Consider the following 26,559-nt stretch of genomic DNA (forward strand, 5'->3'; position numbering starts at 1 on the left):
CATTTTTGTGACCCTCATTAATTCTCTGTTTCTTGAAAAGCTTTGATCGTAGTCTCAAACTGTGTCCACATTTCACATATCAGGACAGGAGGTATTATCAGAACTTTATACACATAGCAATATATCCGAATATACTTTTCACAAAACAAAACAAAAATTAAAGGTTTCCCCTTTCAAATGTGATATATCTTTCTTTCTCTTCTTGTAAGGTAGGATATTCAATATTTTTTAAGCAAAAATGCAAATCCTGCACATACCCTTTTTATTTTGATAATATTACGACCACCCCTCATCACTGTCAAACGCTCCCTAAAAAACTTTAGGCCTTCCTAATTGACCTGGCCCAGGTATCCTGGATGGATATAGATCTCATTCCGTCAGTAGAGGATGCCTGGTTGTTCCTTAAAAGTAATTTCCTCTCAATCTTAAATAAACATGCCCCATTCAAAAATACAGAACTAAGAACCGATATAGCCCCTGGTTCTCCTCAGACTTGACTGCCCTTGACCAGCACAAAAAACATCCTGTGGCGTACAGCATTAGCATCAAATAGCCCCCGCGATATGCAACTTTTCAGGGAAATTAGGAACCAATATACACAAGCAGTCAGGAAAGCAAAGGCTAACTTTTTTCAAACAGAAATTTGCATCCTGTAGCACTAACTCCAAAAAGTTTTGGGACACTGTAAAGTCCATGGAGAATAAGAGCACTTCCTCCCAGCTGCCCACTGCACTGAGGCTAGGAAACACTATCACCACCGATAAATCTACAATAATCGAGAATTTCAACAAGCATTTTGCTACAGCTGGCCATGCTTTCCATCTGGCTACCACTACCCCGGCCACCAACTCTGCACCCTCCGCTGCAACTTGCCCATGCCCCCCGCTTCTCCTTCACACAAATTCAGACAGCTGATGTTTTGAAAGCGCTGCAAAATCTGGACCCCTACAAATCAGCTGGGCTAGACAATCTGGACCCTTTCTTTCTAAAACTAGCCGCCGAAATTGTCGCAACCCCTATTACTAGTCTGTTCAACCTCTCTTTCATAACGTCTGAGATCCCCAGAGATTGGAAATCTGCCGCGGTCATCCCCCCTCTTCAAAGGGGGTGACACTCTAGATCCAAACTGCTACAGACCTATATCCATCCTGCCCTGCCTTTCGAAAGTATTTGAAAGCCAAGTTAACAAACAGATCACCGACCATTTCGAATACCACCGTACCTTCTCCGCTATGCAATCCGGTTTCCGAGCTGGTCATGGGTGCACTTCAGCCACGCTCAAGGTCCTAAACGATATTATAACCGCGATTGATAATAGACAGTACTGTGCAGCCGTCTTCATCGACCTGGCCAAGGCTTTTCGACTCTGTCAACCACCGCATTCTTATTGGCAGACTAAATAGCCTTGGTTTCTCAAATGACTGCCTCGCCTGGTTCACCAACTACTTCTCAGATAGAGTTCAGTGTGTCAAATCGGAGGGCCTGTTGTCTGGACCTATGGCAGTCTCTATGGGGGGTGCCACAGGGTTCAATTCTTGGGCCGACACTTTTCTCCGTGTATATCAATGATGTCGCTCTTGCTGCTGGTGACTCTCAGATCCACCTCTACGCAGACGACACCATTTTGTATACATCTGGCCCTTCATTGGACACTGTGTTAACAAACCTCCAAACGAGCTTCAATGCCATACAACACTCCTTCAGTAGCCTCCAACTGCTCTTAAACACTAGTAAAACTAAATGCATGCTTTTCAATCGAACGCTGCTGGCACCCACCCACCCGACTAGAATCACCACTCTCGACGGGTCTGACCTAGAGTATGTGGACAACTACAAATACCTAGGTGTCTGGTTAGACTGTAAACTCAACTTCCAGACTCACATAAAGAATCTCCAATCCAAAGTTAAATCTAGAATTGGCTTCCTATTTCGCAACAAAGCCTCCTTCACTCATGCTGCCAAACATGCCCTCGTAAAACTGACTATCCTACCGATCCTTGACTTCGGCGATGTCATTTACAAAATAGCCTCCAACACTCTACTCAGCAAATTGGATGTAGTCTATCACAGTGCCATCCGTTTTGTCTCCAAAGCCCCATACACTACCCACCACTGTGACCTGTACGCTCTTGTTGGCTGGTCCTCACTACATGTTCGTCGTCAAACCCACTGGCTCCAGGCCATCTATAAATCACTGCTAGGCAAATCCCCGCCTTATCTTAGCTCATTGGTCACCATAGCAGCACCCACCCGTAGTCTGCGCTCCAGCAGGTATATCTCACTGGTCATTCCCAAAGCCAACACCTCCTTTGGCCGCCATTCCTTCCAGTTCTCTGCTGCCAATGACTGGAACGAATTGCAAAAATCTCTGAAGCTGGAGACTCTTATCTCCCTCAATAACTTTAAGCATCAGTTGTCAGAGCACCTTACCGTTCACTGCACCTGTACACAGCCCATCTGAAATTAGCCCACCCAACTACCTCATCCCTATATTGTTATTTATTTTGCTCTTTTGCACCCCAGTATCTCTATTTGCACATAATCTCTTGCACATCTAGCATTCCAGTGTTAATACTATTGTAATTATTTTGCACTATAGCCTATTTATTGCCTTACCTCCATAACTTGCTACATTTGCACACACTGTATATATATTTTCTGCTGTATTTTTGACTTTATGTTTTTTACCCCATATGTAACTCTGTGTTGTTTTTATTGCACTGCTTTGCTTTATCTTGGCCAGGTCGCAGTTGTAAATGAGAACCTGTTCTCAACTGGCTTACCTGGTTAAATAAAGGTGAAATAATAAATAAATAAATAAATAAGTCTACATTTGCAGAATAATATAGCCTATATCCAAAGATACTGATAACTAACTCCCTATTACTCTGTGCTATACAAGCCTAATCAGGTGACTGTGGAATCATGTATTGCCTTTCCATTGACAATGTCCCAAATTGGTGGTGAAAATGAATTTCACTGAACATCCCAAAATTGTGCTTCAACATAATTTACTGAATAACTCCATTCACACCTTGATGATCATCCCAAACAATGATAAAGGTAGGGAGGGACATGTGACACAGTGAAGTACATTAGTGACATACTCAACAACACCCACATCAAAAAAACATTAAACACATGTGAGGTTATACATTTAATACAGCATTTATTTGCTTTCCCTTGATGACAACAAGGATACAAACATCAATTACATGAGTTAAAACGACAACATTATAAATACAATAGGAAACATTAATATTTAAAAAAGCATCTATTAAATAATTGCTCAAGTGAAGTAATAGCTGGTGTCATTCTGGAAGTGGAGGAGAGAAGCGTTCACAGCAATGTACTCCAGCTGGAAGCCTCCTGCGACTACAGAGGCATCGGACAGGAACTTTAGTGTCATCACATTCCCTGTGGGAGAGAGAAACGGGGAAAGGGGACATTTGGATATATTGCTATGTGTATAAAGTACTGATAATACATCCTGTCCTGATATTTGAAATGTGGACACAGTTTATCAAAGAAAACCATTATAACTAAAAATTGATCAACACTTGATGATTAAAAAAGGGCTTTGTCTCGTACCTACAACCGCAGCACAGCCGTGCTAAAAAAGTCACAACACACGCCCGCTCGTGTACAATTGCTTTAAATATACAGTAACTTCTTGATCTATAATAATGAGTATTCATCATTATATGGTAATAAAATAGGAATGTGTTTGTGTCATACCTGTGCTAATTAAGTCATCTGGTAAGTAATCTCCACAGTACCTGGAAAGAATAAATAGATTTATTTGATCGTAGAGTAACATGTGGACAAAATGGTCATACTAAACACCACTAGAGGACAGTAGCCTATGTTATGACAGTTTGTCGTGTGAAAAGAGAGTCTATGTAAGTATCAATACATTTAGTACAATGCAACTTTCTGTCATCTTGGATAAGACTGTAACAACCCTAAATCAACCATACAATGTAAACTCAATAAACTAAAACTTAATGCAAAGGCACATTCAATCAAAAGCTGGATCCTCACCTCCCGGCGAAGCCAGAGACGTCGTCATAGCTGTCATAGATCTCCAGGTAGTCTGCTAGACAGGACGTGTCCTCCTCCACGTCGAACTCCAGGAAGTGCAGGCGTATCCTCTGTCCATAGCGCACACGGATGTGCCAGTAGCAGATCTGCTCATCCTGGTACTCCTCTGGGTAACCAGGTGACTGGATGATCCTCTGCTGGTCTGTCAGAGTACCTCCACACTCCTTTGCTGTGGACCAGGAGAAAGGAGGAGACAGGATGAGGAAATGTTACATTAGATATGATCGATATACTGTAACAGATCAAATAGAAAGATCAATAAACTAAACTAATAAACTAAACTAGATCCAGAGGACTTTTAAATTAGTCACTTTCCTTAGCTGATTGTAAATAGTACAATATTCTGCACAATGGCTGTTACTAAAGACTGTTAATAGTAACGCTGTAAGCAAAACAAGTTTAATAAAACTAACAGTGTATTACATCAGTGTGTTACATGTGCTATCATCATTATGCTTTATGATAAATGAAAATATAGGGAAATTCTGCTTGTGTTGTTCTCTTTCACATGTGATGTGACCACTGAATGAAGTTAGAAATGGGAAAAGAGACTTCTTTGTCATTTGAATGAAGAAAATGAAATGTCCAGTTTGGGTGAAATGAAATCAAAAGCTCTAGATCCCTTGGATTTGTAAAGGGAAAATTATTGTAATTAGGAGTTGTTTTATGCAATTCATCCATAACTTATGAAATGCGAACCATAAATCCTCTAAGTCACAGGCAATTATGGGGAAAATGAGCGTCTATGCCCTAAATGGCATCCTATTACCTATTTAGTGCACTACTTTTGACCAGAGTGCTATGTCAAAAAGTAGTGCACTAAAAAAGAAATATGGTGCCATTTGGGACACTGTCAGTATCTTAAGGCAGCTATCTCATCCAATGAGGCAACCTCTTCCATGTTGAGTACAGTCATCACATGTGGTGACAACTCCAAACATGTGGTCATGTGTCATTCTCCACCATGAAAACATCATGACAGGCCCCAATACAGCTGTTTTGTCATGATAAATTAAAGATGCGGTAAAAGTGTTGTAAATATGTCCCCGATATTTACAATAACTGGATAAAGTTCTTACCACATTTTTTATTTATTTTTACCTTTATTTAACTAGGTAAGTCAGTTAAGAACAAATTCTTATTTACAATGACGGCCTACACCGGCCAAACCCGGGCGACGCTGGGCCAATTGTGCGCCGCACTATGGGACTCCCAATCACGGACGGTTGTGATACAGCCTGGAATCGAACTGCCTATGTACAGTCAATGGCCTACCAGGGAAGTTCTCACCCTGACCCAGACCACAACCGCCTGTCCATGTACAGTCATCAATGTGTCCCACTAGTACATTAGCCTACATGTCATGGACCACAATCAACTTTACAACTCTGACCCTGTGTTCCCCTAACGTCACCCATTAGAAAGCGATGTCTGTCTGACTCAACCACACACTCATCTCATATGGTGAAGACTCATGGTCGATTAAACTGTTAAACCAACACACCCAGGATTGCCTTAACCTCCATTTGTCATGCAAGCAGATGGGTTCAAATACTATTTGAAATCGTTCAAATACTTTGAGTGTTTTCTTTAGCCTGCCTGGAGTGCCAGGTGGGTGAAGTTTGCACTTTTGAGACTTTTCTATTGGTTCCAATTACAACAGTCAAGTTCAATCAAGCACAGATTGAGAATTTGAAATGATTTGGAATAGTATTTGAAACCAGGTCTGTTCACTACTCACAGTTGGGGTTGTAGCAGTAGACGTCCCATCTCTCACTCTTGTTCAGCCTGTACCCGTAGTCGATGACACCAACCTTCCCAAAACCACAGTTGGCACCAGCTTTGACGATAGGGTAGCCTACACGACCTTTGTCATACCACCCAGCCGCACACACGTGAAAACCTAGGAATGAGGGACAAAGAGTTAGCCTGGTAAGAAACTGAATTTGCAAAGTTTCATGCTGTTTCCGGGGTAAGAAAGAGTGTCACATTGGTAAAGTCTAGAGCTAGCATCCCCCTCTTAGTACCACAGATAAATCACTCTTACAGAATATCCATGGCCATATTGGGTTACCACCAGCCATTCGTCTTGCTCGTATCCTTAAAACAAAACCCTGTCTTTGGAAATGCTACGGTCCCTGTCAAAAATGTGCCTTCCACTGACTTTGCATCTGCAATTACAAGCGGACCATTGATGTGGGGATGTGGATGGGTGGTGGGTGGTGGGGGTAAAGCATAATGAACTCCAATGTATCTAAAAAAAGCCTCCAGTCACAATCAGTGGACCACAGTCAGTCAGGAAATGCAGGGGAGACAAACTCAGACCTCCTAGGATAATTGGCCATGGGGCAGCTCTGCTCTAACCACAGACATACAAGTTGTGGTTTCCCAAGTCAGGGCCTGGTCTGGCTTCAGTCTGTCTGCCATGGGAACGAATGTTACCATAAGCCAGCCAGGCAGATGTTACTGTTCTTACTATACTGGGGAGACCTCTCAAGCTGGTACCAATTCACTCCCTATACCCCTTCTCCTTGACCCTAAACCGTTGATGTTTGATCTGTAAGGTGTAGGGAATATGGTGAAAACAACACACCCCTACACTGCTTATATATCTTTCTGATCTGCAGACATCGAAGGATTAGGGGAAAGGGTAGGGAGTGGATTGGGTCCGGCTGCAGTCCCACAGAGCAACAGGCTGTAGTGCAGTGGCAAGACATCTCTGATTGATTTCATGGGAGAAAGGCAAGATAAACACACTCTTTCCTGCCATTGCTTGACCAGTGAACACATGGTTGGATAATTTAAACTGTTTAATTATATGTGCTCTTAGGCAAACTGTAAGGCATCGTTAATCAACAGTGGTAACGGCATTTCGTAAACTCAGGGCTCAGGGGCCACTCATTATTTTGAAAGTCTGCATTGACATTGACAGAATCCAATTGGCAACATTATGCTGCTTCTGAGTTATAGTCCTCCATACTCTTTCCTTATAAATTCAGAGAAGGGGAGAGAGAGAAAGAGAGACAGAGATAGAGAGAGAGAAAGAGAGAGAGGGGGGAGGGAGAGATGGAGGACACGGACTAGAGGGGACTAAGGGGGATTGGGGGAATAGGGAAGTTATTGCATTGCAAACCTATTTGACGAGCAGCCTCCAGTTGATCGTAAGTGGACAGATTTCCTCCTTCGTATTTGCACACGGCCTTGGCCTCCTTATAAGTCAGCTGGTATCTCCCTTTACGTGATTCCCTGTGGTAGACTCCAGCAGCTTGCTCTGTCCAGAAAAAAAGAAGTCCCAGTCAGTCAGTCAATGCCGCTATCACTTTCAAAGCACTACAGAACAACAGATATGCTGCCAATGCCTGTGTAGTGTCCCACTGCCACAACCACAATGATACGTATCCAGGCAACAGGAAACAAGTGGAAAATATTCTGTTTTACAAGATTGTGGGAATCCTTCTCAGGGAGCTAGAACAAGCAAAGTGGCTTTCAGACTAAGAAGTTCATAGCGGAAGAAAATAAACATGAAACACACACGGTGGATAGGCCAACAACTTTCAACTCCGTAACGTGTTGTGGTTGGATAGAAAGCCTTAGGACAGACGCTAAGTATTTGTAATCTCCCTCTCGGGAGTGGTCATACTCCTGTGCTTCTCTATGGGGGGTCCTCCTTTGAACCTGTTTTGATATCATGCATGACCTTGTAGGACTTGGAGTGCAGTCCAAATTAGCTACGAGTCAATATTTGCACCTACTAGCCAACCTCTTCCTCCAAGGTGCCTCGTGAGGTGGTGCTTCGTTTTCATTATAATCCTAGAGAGTGGTGTGTCTCACTATTAGTCTAACCAAATTATATAGGGAGTTTGGGTCACATGACATATTACTGAAAACATGCAGTTTAGTTTATGTGTTCCAGAAGTGTGTAGGTCTGATGGGCAAGTCGAGCTCATTAACTCTATCAGAAGTAGCCTATATGACACATTCCATTGAAATTGGTTGGGGCATAGCCGTGGGAAGTAGTTTGGGGGTGGGAAAATAGTTTTTGCCCGCGCTTCAGACGGGCTATATTGGTCCCCTAATACAGGACTATTAAAGGCCCAGTGCACTACTTTTGTGAGAATTGTAAAAATATATATACACTACCAGTCAAAAGTTTTAGAACACCTACTCATTCAAGGGTTTTTCTTTATTTTTACTATTTTCTACATTGTAGAATAATAGTGAAGACATCAAAACTATGAAATAACACATATGGAATCATGTAATAACCAAAAAAGTGTTAAACAAATCAAAATATATTTGATATTTGATATTCTTCAAATAGCCACCCTTTGCCTTGATGACAGCTTTGCACACTGTTATCAGGTTTAATTAATGCTAAATGTTTTTAGGCTAAAAAATATATATAAATAGCCTATGTTGTGCAGGATTGTGAGATTATGTTGAAGATAAAGAGCGGTTAGAGAAGTGAACATATAAAGTAAAACTTTTTCTAACACATGGGAATGATAATTAGCCTAAGTTCTGTAGACACATCAAAGAGAAACCGGCGCCTCTTATAGGCCTTTGACCAAGCAACCCAAACAAAAGAAAACCATACCAAAGCTGATCAATGTTATTTGATACACTTTTTGTCATAGTTGTGCTAAACGTTACATCGGAACATTCCATAACCATCTTGTAAAATACAAACACAGAACACTTTCAGGAGAATGTCCTACAGAAAGCCAATGTTTCCAACCGCAGTTGTTGGAAAGCTTAAAAGTTCCAAAAGTAGCCTATCCTTGTTGGAAAAGTAATGAAGATAACAAAAGAAAGCATGATTTACCCAACCATATGGAGTTATGAAAGATTCCATTTCTGAAGCCCCACGCTTGCACTTCCTTCAAGAAGAAGCAGACCGCCCAGATGACAGCGAAGATGCGCATCCTCCTCTTGAACAGAACAGAGCTGTGCGCTACGCGTTGATATCCTCTCGCCAGCTGCTACCGCTCGCGCTGTGCTCGCTGCTCATCTTGCGACTGGCCTTTTAAATAGTTAGTAGACTGCCCCAGCGGCGCCCTCTGCCAAGGCTATGTGTCAAGGTAGTGAGAATACGTTGCCCAACACTGATAATTGACCATACACAGACTTATGGGAATTTACCAGTGGGGGACCATGACCTGCGTTTGATTTAAAAGAGTATGTGTCAAGTACTAAGACATGATAGGTTATACAGATGTTTAATGTGTCACTGACTTTATGAATTAAGGCTTAAAGACATCCATATTCATCATGAACCAATGTGTTAATGCAAAAGAACACACTTAGGGGACACAATGGCTGAAATATCTCCTCTTTGGTCAAGTGCCACTTAACTAAAAATAGACCTGTTTGTCAGTGGCAACTGATTAATAGAGGATAAGGTTATCTGATCTTCTGCTTTGTCCTACCAAGGATTAGGCCATAAATATTCCCATATTTATTGCTGGAAGTATGTTGTTGAAAGGTACACTTAAAAAAAGACTGTGCTACTGTATGAAAATAGCATTTCCATGTATTTTACATTTTAGTCATTTAGCAGACGCTCTTATCCAGAGCGACTTACAGTTAGTGAGTGCATATATTATTTGTTTTATTTTTCATACTGGCCCCCCGTGGGAATCGAACCCACAACCCTGGCATTGCAAACGCAATGCTCTACCAACTGAGATACATCCCTGCAGGCCATTCCCTCCCCTACCCTGGACGACGCTGGGCCAACTGTGCGCCGCCCCATGGGTCTCCCGGTCGCGGCCGGCTACGACAGAGCCTGGATTCGAACCAGGATCTCTAGTGGCACTGCCTTAGACCACTGCGCCACTCGGGAGTGTTTCCAAAGAAGTTGATATCTAGCATCTCATAGGTATAGGAGGCACAGCGCCCTATTTGGAGAGAATCATATAGGCCTATTGGGGGGTGTGGGCCTTTTTTCTTCTTCATGCTAACCAGGTTAATTACTGCATATCTGATGTCAATGGTTAAAATGGTAACATATATGTCCTGGTAGCTGAAGGCTAAAATGGTGGGTATTAGATAATCATCTGAGAATTATCTGTCTACCATTGCTGCTTAGAAAGGCATTTATATACGGCTTAAGGGCCTTTCCCTTCAGCCATCAAGATGAATCTATCTATTGGTTGGTATGTTCACACTAACATATAAATAATATCAGGCAGCAGACCAGATAACTTTGAACACTGCTGGCTAAGAATGAAGCCTTCTGACAAGGTTGTTCAAGACTACTATGATATTCAAGTGTGCTTAATGTCTCTTTGGGTTATTCTGACATTCTTCAATTGGCCACTTTTTCAGTATTCAGTAATCTCACTGTAATTTGAGTATGAACTAGTTGGAGTCAGAGCTGAAGGCGACGGTGACTCTTCTGAACTGGTTCCAGACAAGTTAAAATAAATTAGTTGTACCTTCTCAATTCCCCCAAGAGTCTCTCCCATTTACACCCACACATGGAAACTCTGGCTCAGACACAGTAATTGTCATATAGGCTACTGTCGTAATTTTAAAGGATGTTGATCATCATTATATGTGACATACAGAACAATTAACCACAATTACTTGCAGCTTTGGCAATAAAGTTGAACGCTAAATGATCTGCCCTGTTTACATTTTTCATTTAATTGTGTGTTTTGTAACAGTTTGCCTTCAAATTGAAATGACCAGTACTGGTATGTGTTATCCTCAAACACAGAATATCAGATTTAAAGTGTTGTAATTACATGGTTATTATAAGAGAAAATGAATTAGACACACACAAAAAAACTTTAGGTCTTAGTTCCCAGCTGTTTTCAACAGTCAGAAATCCTACTGAGGTTGGTCTCTATGCGGTATGAAACTGAGGAGCTGGTCTCGCTTTGCCAGACATCACACTGTATACTCTTTAGAGACTGAGAGACTTGAGAAGACACTTATACATATGGGGGTGGGGCTACTAGAGAGCACATGCGGTCATCTCTGACCCCAGTTGAGGGATTTGGATCCTTTGGTACAGGTAGGGCGGTGGTAAGGGTGGTGGTACCATACTATTTATATTTTTGACAACTTTTACTTTTTCTCCACTTTGTTTTTCCTAAGGAAAATAATATTTTTACTCCATATATTTTCCCTGACACCCAAAAGTACTTGTTACATTTTGAATGCTTAGCAGGACAGGAAAATGTTACAATTCACGCACTTATCAAGATAACATCCTTGGTCATCCCTACTGACTCTGATCTGGTGGACTCACTAAACACAAATGCTTGATTTGTAAATTATGTCTGAGTGTTGGAGTGTGCCCCTGGCTATCTGTAAATTAAAAAAACTAGAAAATCGTGCTGTCTGGTTTTCTTAACATAAAGAATGTGAAATGATTTATACTTTTACTTTTGCATATACTTTTGATACTTAAACCAAATACTTTTAGACCTTTACCCAAGTAATATTTTGCTTGGTGACTTTCAATTTTACTTGAGTCATTTTATATTAAGGTATCTTTACTTTTACTCAAGTATGATCATTGGGTACTTTTTCCACCACTGACTGAACTACAATTTCCCCCTGTGCTTGCCCTCACTATACTTTCCCACAGTCCCTAATGTCCTTTAAATCTCAGTATTTGAACCGTGTTTAAGCTGTATCCACCCTCCAAATCCACACACACACACACACACACAGGGACAGCTTTTTAAATACTTGTTCATTCTCCCATTCTCTCATTCTCTCATTATCTCACTATGTCATCTGGTTCTCCTTTGGGTCATAGTTTAAGACAGATGCAGTGGTCTCTGATGTATATCTGTGGTATGTACTGTATATATATGCAGTCTGTGGTAAACAGATGATGTAACTGTATTATAATTATAGCCTCCCACACGCTCTGGGAATTGTGTGTGTGTGACAATTATACTGTACAATATTTACATCTGCCTACATGTCAAACACATTCTAGGCTTGTGGTCTTTTCACCGTCCAGAGTCCCTCTGGCAGGGCCCGTGCGGCCATTGTGTACTATAGTCCAGTAAAGCCACGACAACATGAAACACAGGAGGTCGGGTGTAGAAGAGAGAGGGATAAGGGAGTCTTTGTTTCCAGGCTGCTTTTACTGTGTTGCCACTCCATGACTTAACATCCTGCCGTCATCGCGTGCCAAACTGGAGGTGGTGCGCTCTCTCTCGCTCTCTCTCTCTCTCGCTCTCTCTCTCCTCTTTCTATCTCTCTCTATCTCTCTCTCTCTCTCTCTCTCTCTCTCTCTCTGTCTCTCACCTTGTCTCTGTTGGTTCACAACACACAGTCTGCAGCTGGACACAAACCTGGGTTCAAATAGTATTTGTTTTCTTTTAAATACTTTGAATGTTTAATTCAGCCTGCTGGAGTGCCTGGTAGGACTATCCAATTGGTTCCATTGTGTCAGTAAAGCTGAATCGAGCACATTTTAAGTATTTGAATGAAAACAAATATTATTTGAACCCAGGTCCGAAGACCATATGGCATGGGGACAGTGAGTCAAACATACAGATTTTTTCTCTATACCATATTATTAATCCACCAGGCCAAGGCGGGTCCCTCTTGGTTTGCCATCCCTGATGAGATCATGGGGGATACTGTAGCTAAAGACTAATCTGCCATAGTGTGGTTTCTCCAAGAGAGGAGTTAAACAGAAAGTTCCTATTCACACACTTTTTTAAAGATCCTGGGTTGTATGATGTAAATTAATGTGCATAAATGTAACACAGTGCAATGGGTGCACATGTGTTTTCCCTCAAACTTGTCAGAGGTTTATTTTCTCCAGACCATCTGTAACACTGCCAGTGGCAGACGTTTAAAACCACCTAGAGTCGATGACCGCGCCCCCCGCGAAAATCAATTAGGATACTAAAAGAATCCCCATAAAAATCAGTCAGTTTATGCTAGAGATGTATCTCAATACACCGCATCTACCGATGTCGCACTTCCGCATCTGCGGTGAAAGGTGACAGAGCTAGAGCCATGTTTGTCAGACCATGAGACATCCCCCGCCCAAAATTTTTTTGTCATAAAATTGTCTGTAGCGTCCGAACCGTTTGGCCTACAAACTATTATTCTATGGTTCTCCGTTTTGCTCTGTGAAGAAAGAAATAAAAGCTGAAATAAATCATTCTCTTTACTATTATTCTGACATTTCACATTCTTAAAATAAAGTGGTGATCCTAAATGACCTAAGACAGGGAATTTTTACTAGGATTAAATGTCAGGAAATGTTCAACTGTATATATATATACACTACCAGTCAAAAGTTTAACTGGCATTCTCTCAACCAGCTTTATGAGGTAGTCACCTGGAATGCATTTCAATTAACAGGTGTGACTTCTTAAAAGTTAATTTGTGGAATTTCTTTCCTTCCTTTTAGCCAATCAGTTGTGTTGTGACAAGGTGGGGGGGTCGGTGTGTCCAAACTTGACTGGTAGTCTATATGTTTCCTGATCTTTGTCTCAGACACCTCAGAACAAACTTCCTTTTAATTTATTTTTTGCGATGATCTGTTGTTCCATGTAGTGAATCTGTTATTCAATGCGTTTGTATGGGCTAATAGCAGTAAGGCCAAAATACAATTTTCATCAAATCCTCATTTTCTTTTTTTTATACTTCAAGGGGTCTTACAATTACAAAAGAAATAGCTAAATGATCCTTGGTATGACCTTCTTAAAACGATTCCATATAGTTTTAGTAGCCCCCCTAGGGTTTAGACTATTAAATCTAGAATTGGCTTCCTGTTTCGCAAACAAAGCCTCCTTCACTCATGCTGCTAAACATTCCCTCGTAAAACTGACTATCCTACCGATCCTTGACTTCGGCGATGTCATTTACAAAATAGCTTCCAACACTCAACTCAGCAAATTGGATGTAGTCTTTGTCACCAAAGCTCCATATACACTTCTCAAAAAAATTAAGGGAACATTTAAACAACACATCCTAGATCTGAATGAATGAAATAATCTTATTAAATACTTTTTTCTTTACATAGTTGAATGTGCTGACAACAAAATCACACAAAACTTATCAATGGAAATCAAATTTATCAACCCATGGAGGTCTGGATTTGGAGTCACCCTCAAAATTAAAGTGGAAAACCACACTACAGGCTGATCCAACTTTGATGTAATGTCCTTAAAACAAGTCAAAATGAGGCTCAGTAGTGTGTGCGGCCTCCACGTGCCTGTATGACCTCCCTACAACGCCTGGGCATGCTCCTGATGAGGTGGCGGATGGTCTCCTGAGGGATCTCCTCCCAGACCTGGACTAAAGCATCCGCCAACTCCTGGACAGTCTGTGGTGCAACGTGGCGTTGGTGGATGGAGCGAGACATGATGTCCCAGATGTGCTCAATTGGATTCAGGTCTGGGGAACGGGCGGGCCAGTCCATAGCATCAATGCCTTCCTCTTGCAGGAACTGCTGACACACTCCAGCCACATGAGGGCCAACCGCACCAGCATATGGTCTCACAAGGGGTCTGAGGATCTCATCTCATCTCAGAACCACTTCTTTATTGGGGGTGTCTTGCTAATTGCCTATAATTTCCACCTGTTGTCTATTCCATTTGCACAACAGCATGTGACATTTATTGTCAATCAGTGTTGCTTCCTAAGTGGACAGTTTGATTTCACAGAAGTGTGACTTGGAGTTACATTGTGTTGTTTAAGTGTTCCCTTTATTTTTTTGAGCAGTGTACTACCCACCATTGTGACCTGTACGCTCTCGTTGGCTGGCCCTCACTACATATTCGTCGCAAACCCACTGGCTCCAGGTCATCTATAAATCACTGCTAGGCAAATCCCTGCCTTATCTTAGCTCATTGGTCACCATAGCAACACCCACCCGTAGTATGCGGTCCAGCAGGTATATCTCACTGGTCATCCCCAAAGTATTGTAATTATTTTGCACTATGGCCTATTTATTGCCTTACCTCCATAACTTACTACATTTGCACACACTGTATGTAGATTTTCTATTTTCTATTGTGTTATTGACTGTACGTTTTGTTTATTCCATATGTAACTCTGTGTTGTTGTTGTTTTTATCGCAGTGCTTTGCTTTGTCTTGGCCAGGTCGCAGTTGTAAATAAGAACTTGTTCTCAACTGGCTTACCTGGTTAAATAAAGGTGAAAAAAAAAGTATCAAGCGCTTACTACTTAATAGTGTTATTCTCTCTTTCCAGTAGATGGCGACAAAATACACTGTATATGAGAGTGTGGTTAGTGTCAGTCATCAACCATTAGGTTACTCCAGAGATGTAATGTCCTGTAATGTCCAGCATATAGAGCCACATGATAACAGATATCTGCCTGCCTAACAGGAGAGGGCAACAATATGTTTTTTGCATGGATAGTTCTCCATCTATTCTCTATCGTATCTGTTAGGTCAATGTACCTCTGTCATTCCATTCCGAGGACATATAAGTGAATGTGATATGAACTAAGAGACAAATGGTCAGGATAATGCTACCTAACTCGGGTCAAAGGTTATGTTATCTCTGTGTTAGTTTAACCAGACCTGTTTGATTGTCTCAGTCTCTGTGCTGTAATAGTCTATGTGCCGGGGCTAGGGTCAGTCTGTTATAGCTGGCGTAATTCTCCTATCTTAACTGGTGTCCTGTGTAAATTTAAGTATGCTCCCTCTAATTCTCTCTCTTTCCCTCTCTCCCGGAGGACCTGAGCCCTAGGATCAGGACTTCCCGGCCTGATGGCTCCTGGCTGTCCCCAGTCCACCTGGTCGTGCTGCTGCTCCAGTTTCAACTGTTTTGCCTGTGGCTAGGGAACTCTGACCTGTTCACCAGACGTGCTACCTTGGCCTGGACCTGCTGTTTTCGACTTTCTCTCTCTCTCTCTACCGCACCTGCTGTCTCGACCTCTGAATTCTCGGCTATTAAAATCTAACTGCACCCTCTACAACCACTGTGATTATTATTTGACCCTGCTGGTCATCTATGAACGTTTGATCATCTTGAAGAACAATCTGGCCTTAAATGGCCATGTACTCTTATAATCTCCACCCGGCACAGCAAGAAGAGGACTGGCCACCCCACAGAGCCTGGTTCTTCTCTAGGTTTCTTCATAGGTTCCTGCCTTTCTAGGGAGTGTTTCCTAGCCACCATGCTTCTACATCTGCATTGCTTGCTGTTTGGGGTTTTAGGCTGGGTTTCTGTATAGTGTTTGTGTATTTGGGTGTATGTGCGTGCATGTGTCAACATTTATGAAGGTCGATGTAATTCATGTGATTTATCGCTCACATCTGGAATGATGCAGGCAGACAATACAAGCATTCACAAACAAGGGGACAATTCAAATTCACAAAAGCATGACCTTCTGGTAAACTAATGTGCTTGTTATGGCTCACGGGGCCTTTGTGATGGATATTTGTAACATGCTCTGTTGAACACTACATCACAGTTGGCACGATGGGCGCAGGCATGGGAGCGCAGCGGGATACGCATGGAAGCGTGTGGATGCCAATGGTGGGGCCAGGAGCCCGGGTGATGATGGGCACACACACACACTGCCTGCATGCGTGTTAAAACCTCCTGGTCCCCGTATTGTCTTTGGTCTGGACATGGGAACTAGGCCATAGTTTACAAAGTATTTACATCACAAAGAGATGCTAATCTCTACTGAACAACACTTGTTGCTGCAGAACCTTTTCCCCCTGCACCCTCCAAAGCTGTGAAGAAGAGAGAAAGCTAGCTATGCTTGCTGCAACAGATGCATGACCCTGTCAACAGTTAATTCCAGAAGAATGGGTTAATTGTCTTAAATATATTATTACAGGAGCTTAGTTTGACTTCATGGTGTGTCCGACACTGCTTACAATGTGTCACAGCATTGTTAATTGTGACTGGTCTAGAGAAAGGCCTTTGTGCTGCTGAAACGTCAACATAAAACACTCAAATATATCCCCTTTTTGTTTTGTTTTCTATAGTACAGTATGAATTTCTATAGGGGATAAGCTTTACTGTGTAGTGTTCATCTTCATCATTCTCTACACCCCTCAAACTCAACTCTGGACCTCAGCCAACTCCACTGCGTTTTTTCATCATTCCCCTCTAATCAGGGACTGATTTAGACCTGGGACACCAGGTGTGTGCAATTAATTATCAGGTATAAGAGAAAACCAGCAGGCTCCGGACCTCGTAGGGTAAGAGTTGAATACCACTGCTCTACAGCATTGACAGGACGTAAGTGTTTTAGGACGTGTCAAACTCATTCCACGGAGGGCCAAGTGTCTGTGGGTTTTTGTTCATCGCTTGTACTTGATTGATGAATTAAGGTCACTAATTAGTAATAATCTCCCCTCACCTGGTTGTCTATGTCTTAATTGAAAGGAAAAAAACAAAAACCCGCAGACACTTGGCCCTCCATTGAATGAGTTTGACAACTATAAATCAAATCAAATCTGATTGGTCACATACACATATTTAGCAGATGTTATTGCGGGTGTAGTGAAATGCTTGTGTTCCTAGCTCCAACAGTGCAGTTGCATCTAACAATTCACAACAATACACACAAATCTAAAAGTAAAATAATGGAATTAAGAAGTACATCAATATTAGGACGAGCAATGTCAGAGTGGCATTGACCAAAATACAGTAGAATACAGTATATACATATGAAATGAGTAAAACAGTATATAAACATTATTAAAGTGGCCAGTGATTCCATGTCTATAGGGCAGCAGGCTCTAAGGTGCAGGGATGAGTAACCGGGTGGTAGCCGGCTAGCGATGGCTATTTAACAGTCTTTTTTGGCCTTCCTGTGACATCGTGTGCTGTAGATGTCCTGGAGGACAGGCAGTGTGTCCCCGGTGATGTGTTGGGCAGACCGCACCACCCCCTGGAGAGCCCTACGGTTGCGGGCGGTGCAGTTGCCGTACCAGGTGGTGATACAGCCCAACAGGATGCTCTCAATTGTACATCACCGGTTTGTGAGGGTCTTAGGGGCCAAGTCGAATTTCTTCAGCCTCCTGAGGTTAGAAGCACTGACTAGATAAGTTAAAAAGGTGTTAGAATGTGTCACAAACGTTGAGAGACGGGTCAGACCAAGGTGCAGCGTGAAAAGCGTACATGTTTATTTAACTCAATAAACAAAGTAACATGAAGTCCTCCGGCTATACACATACAAGCCAACACGGAACAAGATCCCACAACTAAGGTAGGCAAACAGGCTACTTAAGTATGATCCCCAATCAGAGACAACGAGCAACAGCTGTCTCTGATTGGGAATCACACCCGGCCAAACATAGAAATACAATACCTAGAACATAAACATAGAATTTCTAGCATAGATTCTCACACCCTGACCAAACCAACTAAAGACGACCGGCCTCTCAAGGCCAGGGCGTGACAGAATGGGAGAGTTTACATTGTTTGTGTATGTGCTGTCCCCTTTTTTGATGAGATACATTACAACAGACATTTGGGTGATGAGTGAGAGTTTTTGTTATGTGGAATTTCCCTTTGAGGAATAAAATGGTAGTTAGTGTCTCGCATTGAGAAGCTTATTTAACATTCCTCTAATTCCAGTTGTGTCAGTGATAGTTATTGACAATCACTGAGTGCAGTTTGTCTGGCCCCAACCAAACCGATGTACCACGTGGTCAGGGTCCCAGGCTGTTAGTGCAGTTAGCAACAGCAATGAAAATAGCAGATACATCCATATGGTAGATAGCTTATGCTGTGAGTTGTTTTTGCACACAGTGTTTCTTGCGGTCAGTGTTCTACGTCAGACTGTAAGGATTAGAGACTGGACTGGGTCATCTTGACACATCTGAGGTGAGAGAGGGGAAGTGGAGAAGAGGAACAAGACTGAAAGAGTGGAGGGATGGAAAGAGGATGTGTAGTCTAAATAGAGAGTGAAAACATAAGAGGAAAGGGAGCAATAGAGACAACAGAGAAAGAAAAACAAAAGGAGGATATATGTGTGTGAATGAGGAATAGAAACATGGTAGAAGTCTGGGGTCAGCTGTCCAATGGTAGCAGGTTCAGGTTTGTCAAAGTGTGATGAGAGGTAAGGGGATGGGTCCACGGAAGACACACTTTCACACCACTAGTCTGCTACCCTCTTCCAAAACACACACACACAGATTTCCAAGCTTATCTATTTCTCTACACACTCAAGACGGTATTGTAGGAGCTCCCTCCCTGCTCACAATAACATTGGAAAAATACATTTAAATTATGTAACTCCAAATCAAACCCACCCATCCCTCATCTCCTTCTCCCCTGACTGCCGTGTACTTCTAACATCTTATCCAGCACACTTTCCCAATCATGTGCACTGAGGAGTGAATGGCATCTGTCAGGAGTCACTGATGTATTGGTCCTATTACCATTGACTTCTCTTTTCAACGACCTATTCATTGCCCCTCATTATGCCCTCCAGAGCCAGAGTCAGTCTACATTACACTCCGGGCCAGCTTAATTAAAGTATTGATTGTGTTAACGAGGCTAGACTTCCAATCCTGACAGTAGACTACATGCTGATTGGGCCTGATCATTCAGAAGCCTTAGGGGTTATTTCCTTTACTGTTCAACACACAAGTGCACTGACCGTACTGGAAGTCCCTATAGCCTCAATTTTAACTGTGCTCTGTAAGTCCCTGTTCGGCAGGCAGAGATACTAAACAAACACGCCAACCTACTTTTTCCCTACAGCTGAAACCTGGACTGAGGCTGGGCCCCGCCTGCTTTGGGGGGGGGGGGAGAATGACTTCACATCTGTCTGTGTGCAGACTGGCTGGCTGGATGTGTGCGTGCGTGCTGGAGGCGCCCACCAAAACACCAGGAGGGATGGGGGGGGGGGGGGATTTATGACCTCACTTCAGTCTCATAGACATGTTCCATATCCCAGCGTTAGTCCCCCCCTCCCCTCTATACTTGGGGTCTTACAAACTATGAAGTTAACAGGGAAATATAATGCATTTTCCAGCTCATGTGAACCATCAAGCTCTCTGAATACTGAATAACAAATAGGGTGTACAAATATTTCCATGTGTTTATTGACATTACTTTGGGTTGTTAGTTCTTCTATGAGTCTTATTTGCAGTTCATTTGAACTCTGAAAACAAATCTGAATTTATGCTACTAATTTAGCTGCTAAGATACAAATCTGGGTTAGCTGAGGAGAAGCACATGGTGAGGGTCGTCATGGGCGACAGCAGAAACCAAGGTGTAAATGACAGACAGAATCAAAGGGAGACCAGACCACCTTTCCTCTGAGTTTCTGTATGATCAGAGGACCATACATGAGGGCAGTGGACTGCTGCTTATTGGTTGAGAGTGAGAACAGATGTGTTTGAACACATGCACACAGCTTCCCTGGCACCTGCGGTCTAAGCCAAAGACAGACCCCCAATTCATTCATGCCCCTCTTAACATTCACAGTCACCCTCCAACACTCACAGTTCATTTCGTTCGGAAAAACAACAGACTGGATGTTTATTTTTGTTATTTTGAAATGTGCTGCTGCTAGGAAGTATAGTTTCATGATTGCTGCACAGGTGAAACTATGCATAGGTAAAACAAATAAAATGTGGAGGATTCTGGACAGGGGTGGGGGCAAGATTGCAAGAGGGTCACCAGGGGAGTAAAAGTCAAATAAGTGGGATATATATTTGCTTTTAAGTCATCCATTTATTGCTGTTTTGTGTATACCTGCTCTGTGTGCAGAATGACATATATATGTAGTAGTGTTGTAAATCCATTGGTTTCTAATGGTGAATTATCAATGCTGTACAGGAAGGATGCTGGATAACGTACATTTTACTGTTGAACTCACAAACGTCTGGGCTAATGCATTTCCTCACATGGTGCCAAGACACACAAGTAAGCACAAGGAAACAGATTGTTTTTATGTGATTCTTATTGCGTTTGGCACACACACATCCATGCACGTTAGCGCGCACACTCTCTCTTCGCCCATTGTCTCCCGCTCTCTCTCACACACGCACACTCTCAAGCCTAGCTCACCATTACAAAAAAGGCCACAGAATACATTTAATGAGGAGTCTTCCCTCCCATCTCATACTGTAGCCATTTCATAACTCCAGTGCCATGTTTTAGCCTGCTTCTTCCTGTTGGAATGGGTGAGGGAGAGTTATGTCCCATGTCAACACAGCTTAGAGACCTTCCCAGTCTCTCCACCCACCCACACTCACAGTGCAAGTAATGTAGCTATGACAGAGAGCAGGGTTATTGCAGTTATACTGAATAGTAGCCTGGTCCCAGATCTGTTTGTGCCGTATCCAAATGTATCTATTTGTTTGGCAATGACAATAGGTGTTGGACACAGCACAAACAAATCTGGGTCCAGGCTAACTGAATAGATCAAGACTAGAGAAAGAAGTGCAAAACAACAACAACAATACAAACACAATGAGAATAGAGAGATTCTTAGTCACTTTGAGACTCTCCTAATAATATCATCATCTGTTGTGCAAAACAAGGGTAAGAAAACTATTGCTCTTTTAATGTTAGTACCATGATGCCAAAGTCATCATCACCAAAAAATGCGCTGTTATTATCTCATAAACCTGAAAAACTCCTGCTGATGTACATTAATTAATATTTCCACTTGTTATGAAGGAGGATGCATAGTGAGTGTCGGAAAGGCTTTTTTAAGAGTTAAAAAAAATATACATACAAATATAAGTCGATGCCTTGCCTGTCTGTACAATGTATATTGCTGCTTATGTGAAGGAGGAGTTATGGTTTATGTGATGCGAAGTTGGCAATTTAACACAAATTGTCAGCGACAGATAGGGTTTCATTGTCCTGTCTACAAAGTTCATTCCGCTTATATAACATCCGCTTGTTATCTAGAGAGATGACTCAGAGGAGCACAGATTATTGTCTCCGTCCTCTTTAAACAATTTCCAGACCAGGAGAACGTTGTTGCTTGTCCTCTGGGCTGTATTCTACTGACATCAGTAAATCACACAGAGCAGAACAGAGCTTTAAATCACATCTCATTACTTCATGGCAGTTGGGAACTTTGCTTCTCCTCAGTCAGAGTGAGAAAGAAAAGAAAGGCCACAGTCCCCAGAAACAATCCACACCACTATTTTTACTTCTGTTTCAGTTTGTCATAAGTCCTTGGCAGATCAGATAGATGGTGAAGTTTATTTAATCATTTCCCACCCCTCCTGGTTCTCTACTTGGACCGGTCCTGCCGTGCCCCCACCCCACCACCCCCGTGGGGAGGAGGTCAGTGGGCTGCTCCGTTGTAAGACTTGCCATACATACTGAAGTCTGTCTCTATTGTGTGGCTGGAGATGGGCTGCTTGTAGAGGGGGTTTGAGGCCTGGAGAGAGAGAGTAGGAAGAGAGAGATGAAGAGAGAGCGAGAGAGATAAAAGGGGAGAGAGAGTGACAGAAAGTTAGGCAAATGGACATGTGGAGGCAGGATGGACATTTAAGCCACAGCCTCAGAATTTGGAACAGTCACAGTATTCCAAACAGTTATTCCACTAACTGACAGCTCTGTGGTCCGAGACGAGGTCTGATGGTTTTAATCAACATGTTTTTGCTCCAGCAGATGCTTCAAGTTAGGTTCTTCACACTGATCACATTAAGTGGTCATACAGAGCTACCGCACACAGGGCTATCGCAGCCAACCCTGAAGCTATGGTTGAGGACACGAATGCGTACAAGAAGTCCCACTACGACCTCCGCAGAGCCATCAAACAGGCAAAAGGACAATATAGGAACAAGGTGGAATCCTATTACACCGGCTCCAATGCTCAACGCATGGGCTACAGTCCATTATAGATTACAAAGGTAGACCTAGCTGTGATCTATCCAACAATGCCTCTACCAGACAAACGCAATACATTTTATGCACGCTTCGACAAAAACAACACAGAGCTGTGCACAAGGGCCCCCGCCGTCCCAGAGGACTGGGTGATCTTCACTGTCATTTTCAACCTCTCCTTGTCCCAGTCTGTAATCCCCATGTCTCAAGCTGACCACCATCATTCCTGATGGCTACTGCCCTTTCCTGATGCACTAACATCTGTCATCATGAAGTGCTTTGAAAGGCTGGTCATGGCACACATCACCTCCATCTTCCCAGACACCCTAGACCCACTACGGTGGAAAGATTACAAATGTCATTAAAACTCGTTTTTCAACCACTCCACAAATTTTTCCAACAATTGTTTACAGACAGATTATTTCACTTAGAATTAACTGTATCACAATTCTAGTGGGTCAGAAGTTTACATACACTAAGTTGACTGTGCCTCTAAACAGCTTGGAAAATTCCAGAAAATGATGTCATGGCTTTAGAAGCTTCTGATAAGCTAATTGACATCATTTGAGTTAATTGGAGGTGTACCTGTGGATGTAAACTCAGTGCCTCTTTGCTTGACATCATGGGAAAATCAAAAGAAAATCAGCCAAGACCTTGGGAGCAATTTCCAAATGCCTGAAGGTACCACATTCATCTGTACAAACAATAGTACGCAAGTATAAACACCATGGGACCACGCAGGCATCATACCGCTCAGGAAGGAGACGCGTTCTGTCTCCTAGAGATGAACGTACCTTGGTGTGAAAAGTGCAAATCAACCCAAGAACAACAGCAAAGGACCTTGTGAAGATGCTGGAGGAAACAGGTACAAAAGTATCTATATCCACAGTAAAACGAGTCCTATATCGACATAACCTGAAAGGCCGCTCAGCAAGGAAGAAGCCACTGCTCCAAAACCGCCATAAAAAAGCCAGACTACGGTTTGCAACTGCACATGGGGACAAAGATCGTACTTTTTGGAGAAATGTCCTCTGGTCTGATGAAACACAAATAGTTTGGAGGAAAAAGGTGGTGGCAGCATCATGCTGTGGGGGTGCTTTGCTGCAGGAGTGACTGGTGCACTTCACAAAATAGATGGCATCATGAGGAAGGAAAATTATGTGGATATATTGAAGCAACATCTCAAGACAGTAGTCAGGAAGTTAAAGCTTGGTCTCAAATGGGTCTTCCAAATGGACAATGACCCCAAGCATACTTCCAAAGTTGTGGCAAAATGGCTTAAGGACAACAAAGTCAAGGTATTGGAGTGGCCATCACAAAGCCCTGACCTCAATCCTATAAAAAAATGTGTGGGCAGGACTCAAAAAGTGTGTGCGAGCAAGGAGGCCTACAAACCTGTCTCAGTTACACCAGCTCTGTCAGGAGGAATGGGCCAAAATTCACCCAAGTTATTGCGGGAAGCTTGTGGAAGGCTACCCGAAACGTTTGACCCAAGTTAAACAATTTAAAGGCAATGATACCAAATACTAATTGAGTGTATGTAAACTTCTGACACACTGGGAATGTGATGAAAGAAATAAAAGCTGAAATACAGTGGGGAAAAAAAGTATTTAGTCAGCCACCAATTGTGCAAGTTCTCCCACTTAAAAAGATGAGAGGCCTGTAATTTTCATCATAGGTACACGTCAACTGTGACAGACAAAATGAGAAAAAAAATCCAGAAAATCACATTCTAGGATTTTTAATGAATTTATTTGCAAATGAAATAATTGAAATAACGATTTATTGAAACCGTAATCTCAACTGGTTATATTATATCGTGGAACAAAATCTTCAAAAAGGTAGTAACCTCCGCGGTGGCGCTAGCTTGCAGAAGCCAATGGCTGTGCAATGGCATTGTCTTGTCTGATAAATTAACAAAACAAGGCTATCTTATTTCCCAAGACCTTATCACAGTCAAGACACCTATTTTGTAGTAAAAAACATGTAATATAACAGAATACATTTCCAAATGAAAAAAGTTGCCAGTGCTAAGTGATGCGCATCTCCTGTCTGTAACAGTTACTCTCAGAGTGATCATTTGAAACTGGGCTCAATTTTTTAGCGAGTTGAAATACAATTGTTTCAGGGTTACAAACCAAAATCGGTCTTCTTTTCGATATACATACATTTAATTGAGTTTATTCTGCCTGTTCTTCGGAATTTTCTAAATGGATAATTCCACATTGAACACTGTATGGTGATGAATTACGGCCAAAACATCTGTTTGTTGATTCTAATGAAAATATTAATTAGTGATAAAACTGTCAAGATTTGTCAAGGAATGTCGCTTGTGTATCCCTCAATTAGATAAGTTTTTATAAGCATTTCTGTAGGCCTAACGGGAGCTTGTGTGCACACTCAGGACACGTGTGTAGAGGGAGCGGTCAAAACGCAATTGAGTGAGACACGGAGGAGAAAGGGAATTTAGGGAGAAGAATTGCATGATGCTTGGCTTGGTTTCTTTTTTGTTGTGCCCTGTAAATGCACATGTAGGATTCAAAAAATGCAGAATGATGTTAAATACCTGTAAACAGCTTGGGGAGAATAATTATTTCATGCAATATTAGGCCTACTGATTATTTCTCAGTACCTACTTGCAAGCTACTCACTGACGGCCCGCGAGCTACCGGACATACAGTTCTCTGTAAGATGCAACCTTTGGTAGGCTGATTGAAGGCTACTCTGAGTCAGTGGGTGAATCTCAATTACATCCTCCTCGCATCCTCTGCTTCTAAAAACCAATTGGATGAGAAAGCCAGAGGTCCCTCCCTTCTGACCTTTTCCTCCAATGTGTTTTGAGAAGGAGGCGGGGAGAGAGGAGAGAGGACGCGAGCAATAGAGATTATCCCACAAGCTGCGATGCAGCGAAACCTAATCAGACATGCCGGTGCTCATCATGGTTGTTACAGGCAAAGTGAAATGACAAAATTGCATTCTCTTGTTTCTTTAACTCTCATCGTAGTTATTGTGTGGTTTTTATTCTTACTTAAATGTTTTATTATATTTTCTATTATCTATATTATTACTGCATTATTTGGAAAGAGCTCTCAAGGTAAGAATTTCACTGTACTGTTTTACACCCATTGTATCCTGTGCACGTGGCGAATACACTTTGAAATACAACTATGTTCCTACCCCAGTTCCCACATATGGCTTCAGTGTTATGATTCACGGAAACTGTTCCAACAGTACATTGGATGTACACCACAATGAGATGAAAGACTACAACTATACATTCAACAACTTGGCATTTCAAATGGGATGTGCATATATCCTATCCTTCTCAGACATGCAAGTCTCATAACTTACATAGGCCTATTCTTGTCCCAAAACAGTCTTCACAGTAATTCACACAGCCTTTCATTTGATAGATAGTGTAATAGATAGTCGTCCTTCTCATTGATTCCCATAACTTCTGTGGCTCAGTCTCATATGAATTCAACCTTTTATATGTACAGTGCCTTCTGAAAATATTCATACCCCTAGACTTATTACACATTTTGTTGTGTTACAGCCTGAATTCAAAATGGATTAAATAGATTTATTTTCTCACCAATTTATCTACACACAATACCCCACAATGACAAAGTGAGAACATGTTTTTAGATTTTTTTGCAAATGG

General features: G+C 42.1%; 2 protein-coding genes across 3 annotated transcripts in view; both read right to left on the reverse strand.

Annotated features, from left to right (window-relative positions):
* Positions 1-3,150: 3,150 nt before the first annotated feature.
* On the reverse strand, positions 3,151-9,132 carry tnfaip6 (tumor necrosis factor, alpha-induced protein 6). Its single transcript, XM_041844764.2, has 6 exons — positions 8,930-9,132; positions 7,238-7,375; positions 5,846-6,007; positions 4,045-4,273; positions 3,739-3,779; positions 3,151-3,417 (listed from the first exon to the last, which is right to left on the reverse strand). The coding sequence occupies exons 1-6, from the start codon at positions 9,027-9,029 to the stop codon at positions 3,290-3,292; spliced, it is 798 nt and encodes a 265-aa protein (XP_041700698.1). The 5' UTR covers positions 9,030-9,132; the 3' UTR covers positions 3,151-3,289.
* A 10,989-nt stretch (positions 9,133-20,121) lies between these two features.
* The window catches only part of LOC121537031 (integrin beta-5), a 68,241-nt gene continuing 61,803 nt past the window's right edge, over positions 20,122-26,559 (reverse strand). For both annotated transcript variants that reach the window (XM_041844766.2, XM_041844765.2), the window contains one exon: positions 20,122-22,446. In XM_041844766.2, the coding sequence (XP_041700700.2) occupies positions 22,351-22,446 (96 nt within the window). In that variant the 3' untranslated portion in view covers positions 20,122-22,350. The remainder of the gene's footprint in view (positions 22,447-26,559) is intronic.

This window comes from Coregonus clupeaformis, chromosome 23 (assembly GCF_020615455.1).
Source record: "Coregonus clupeaformis isolate EN_2021a chromosome 23, ASM2061545v1, whole genome shotgun sequence".
NCBI lineage: Eukaryota > Metazoa > Chordata > Actinopteri > Salmoniformes > Salmonidae > Coregonus > Coregonus clupeaformis.

Excerpts from the sequence above, each read along its gene's own strand:
- tnfaip6 (XM_041844764.2), bottom strand. The coding sequence starts at position 9,029 with ATGCGCATCTTCGCTGTCATCTGGGCGGTCTGCTTCTTCTTGAAGGAA. Across the intron at positions 4,274-5,845 it reads CTACTGCTACAACCCCAACT|CAAAGGAGTGTGGAGGTACT; the intron begins GTGAGTAGTGAA and ends CCTGGTCCACAG. Across the intron at positions 3,780-4,044 it reads GTCTCTGGCTTCGCCGGGAG|GTACTGTGGAGATTACTTAC; the intron begins GTGAGGATCCAG and ends TATTCTTTCCAG.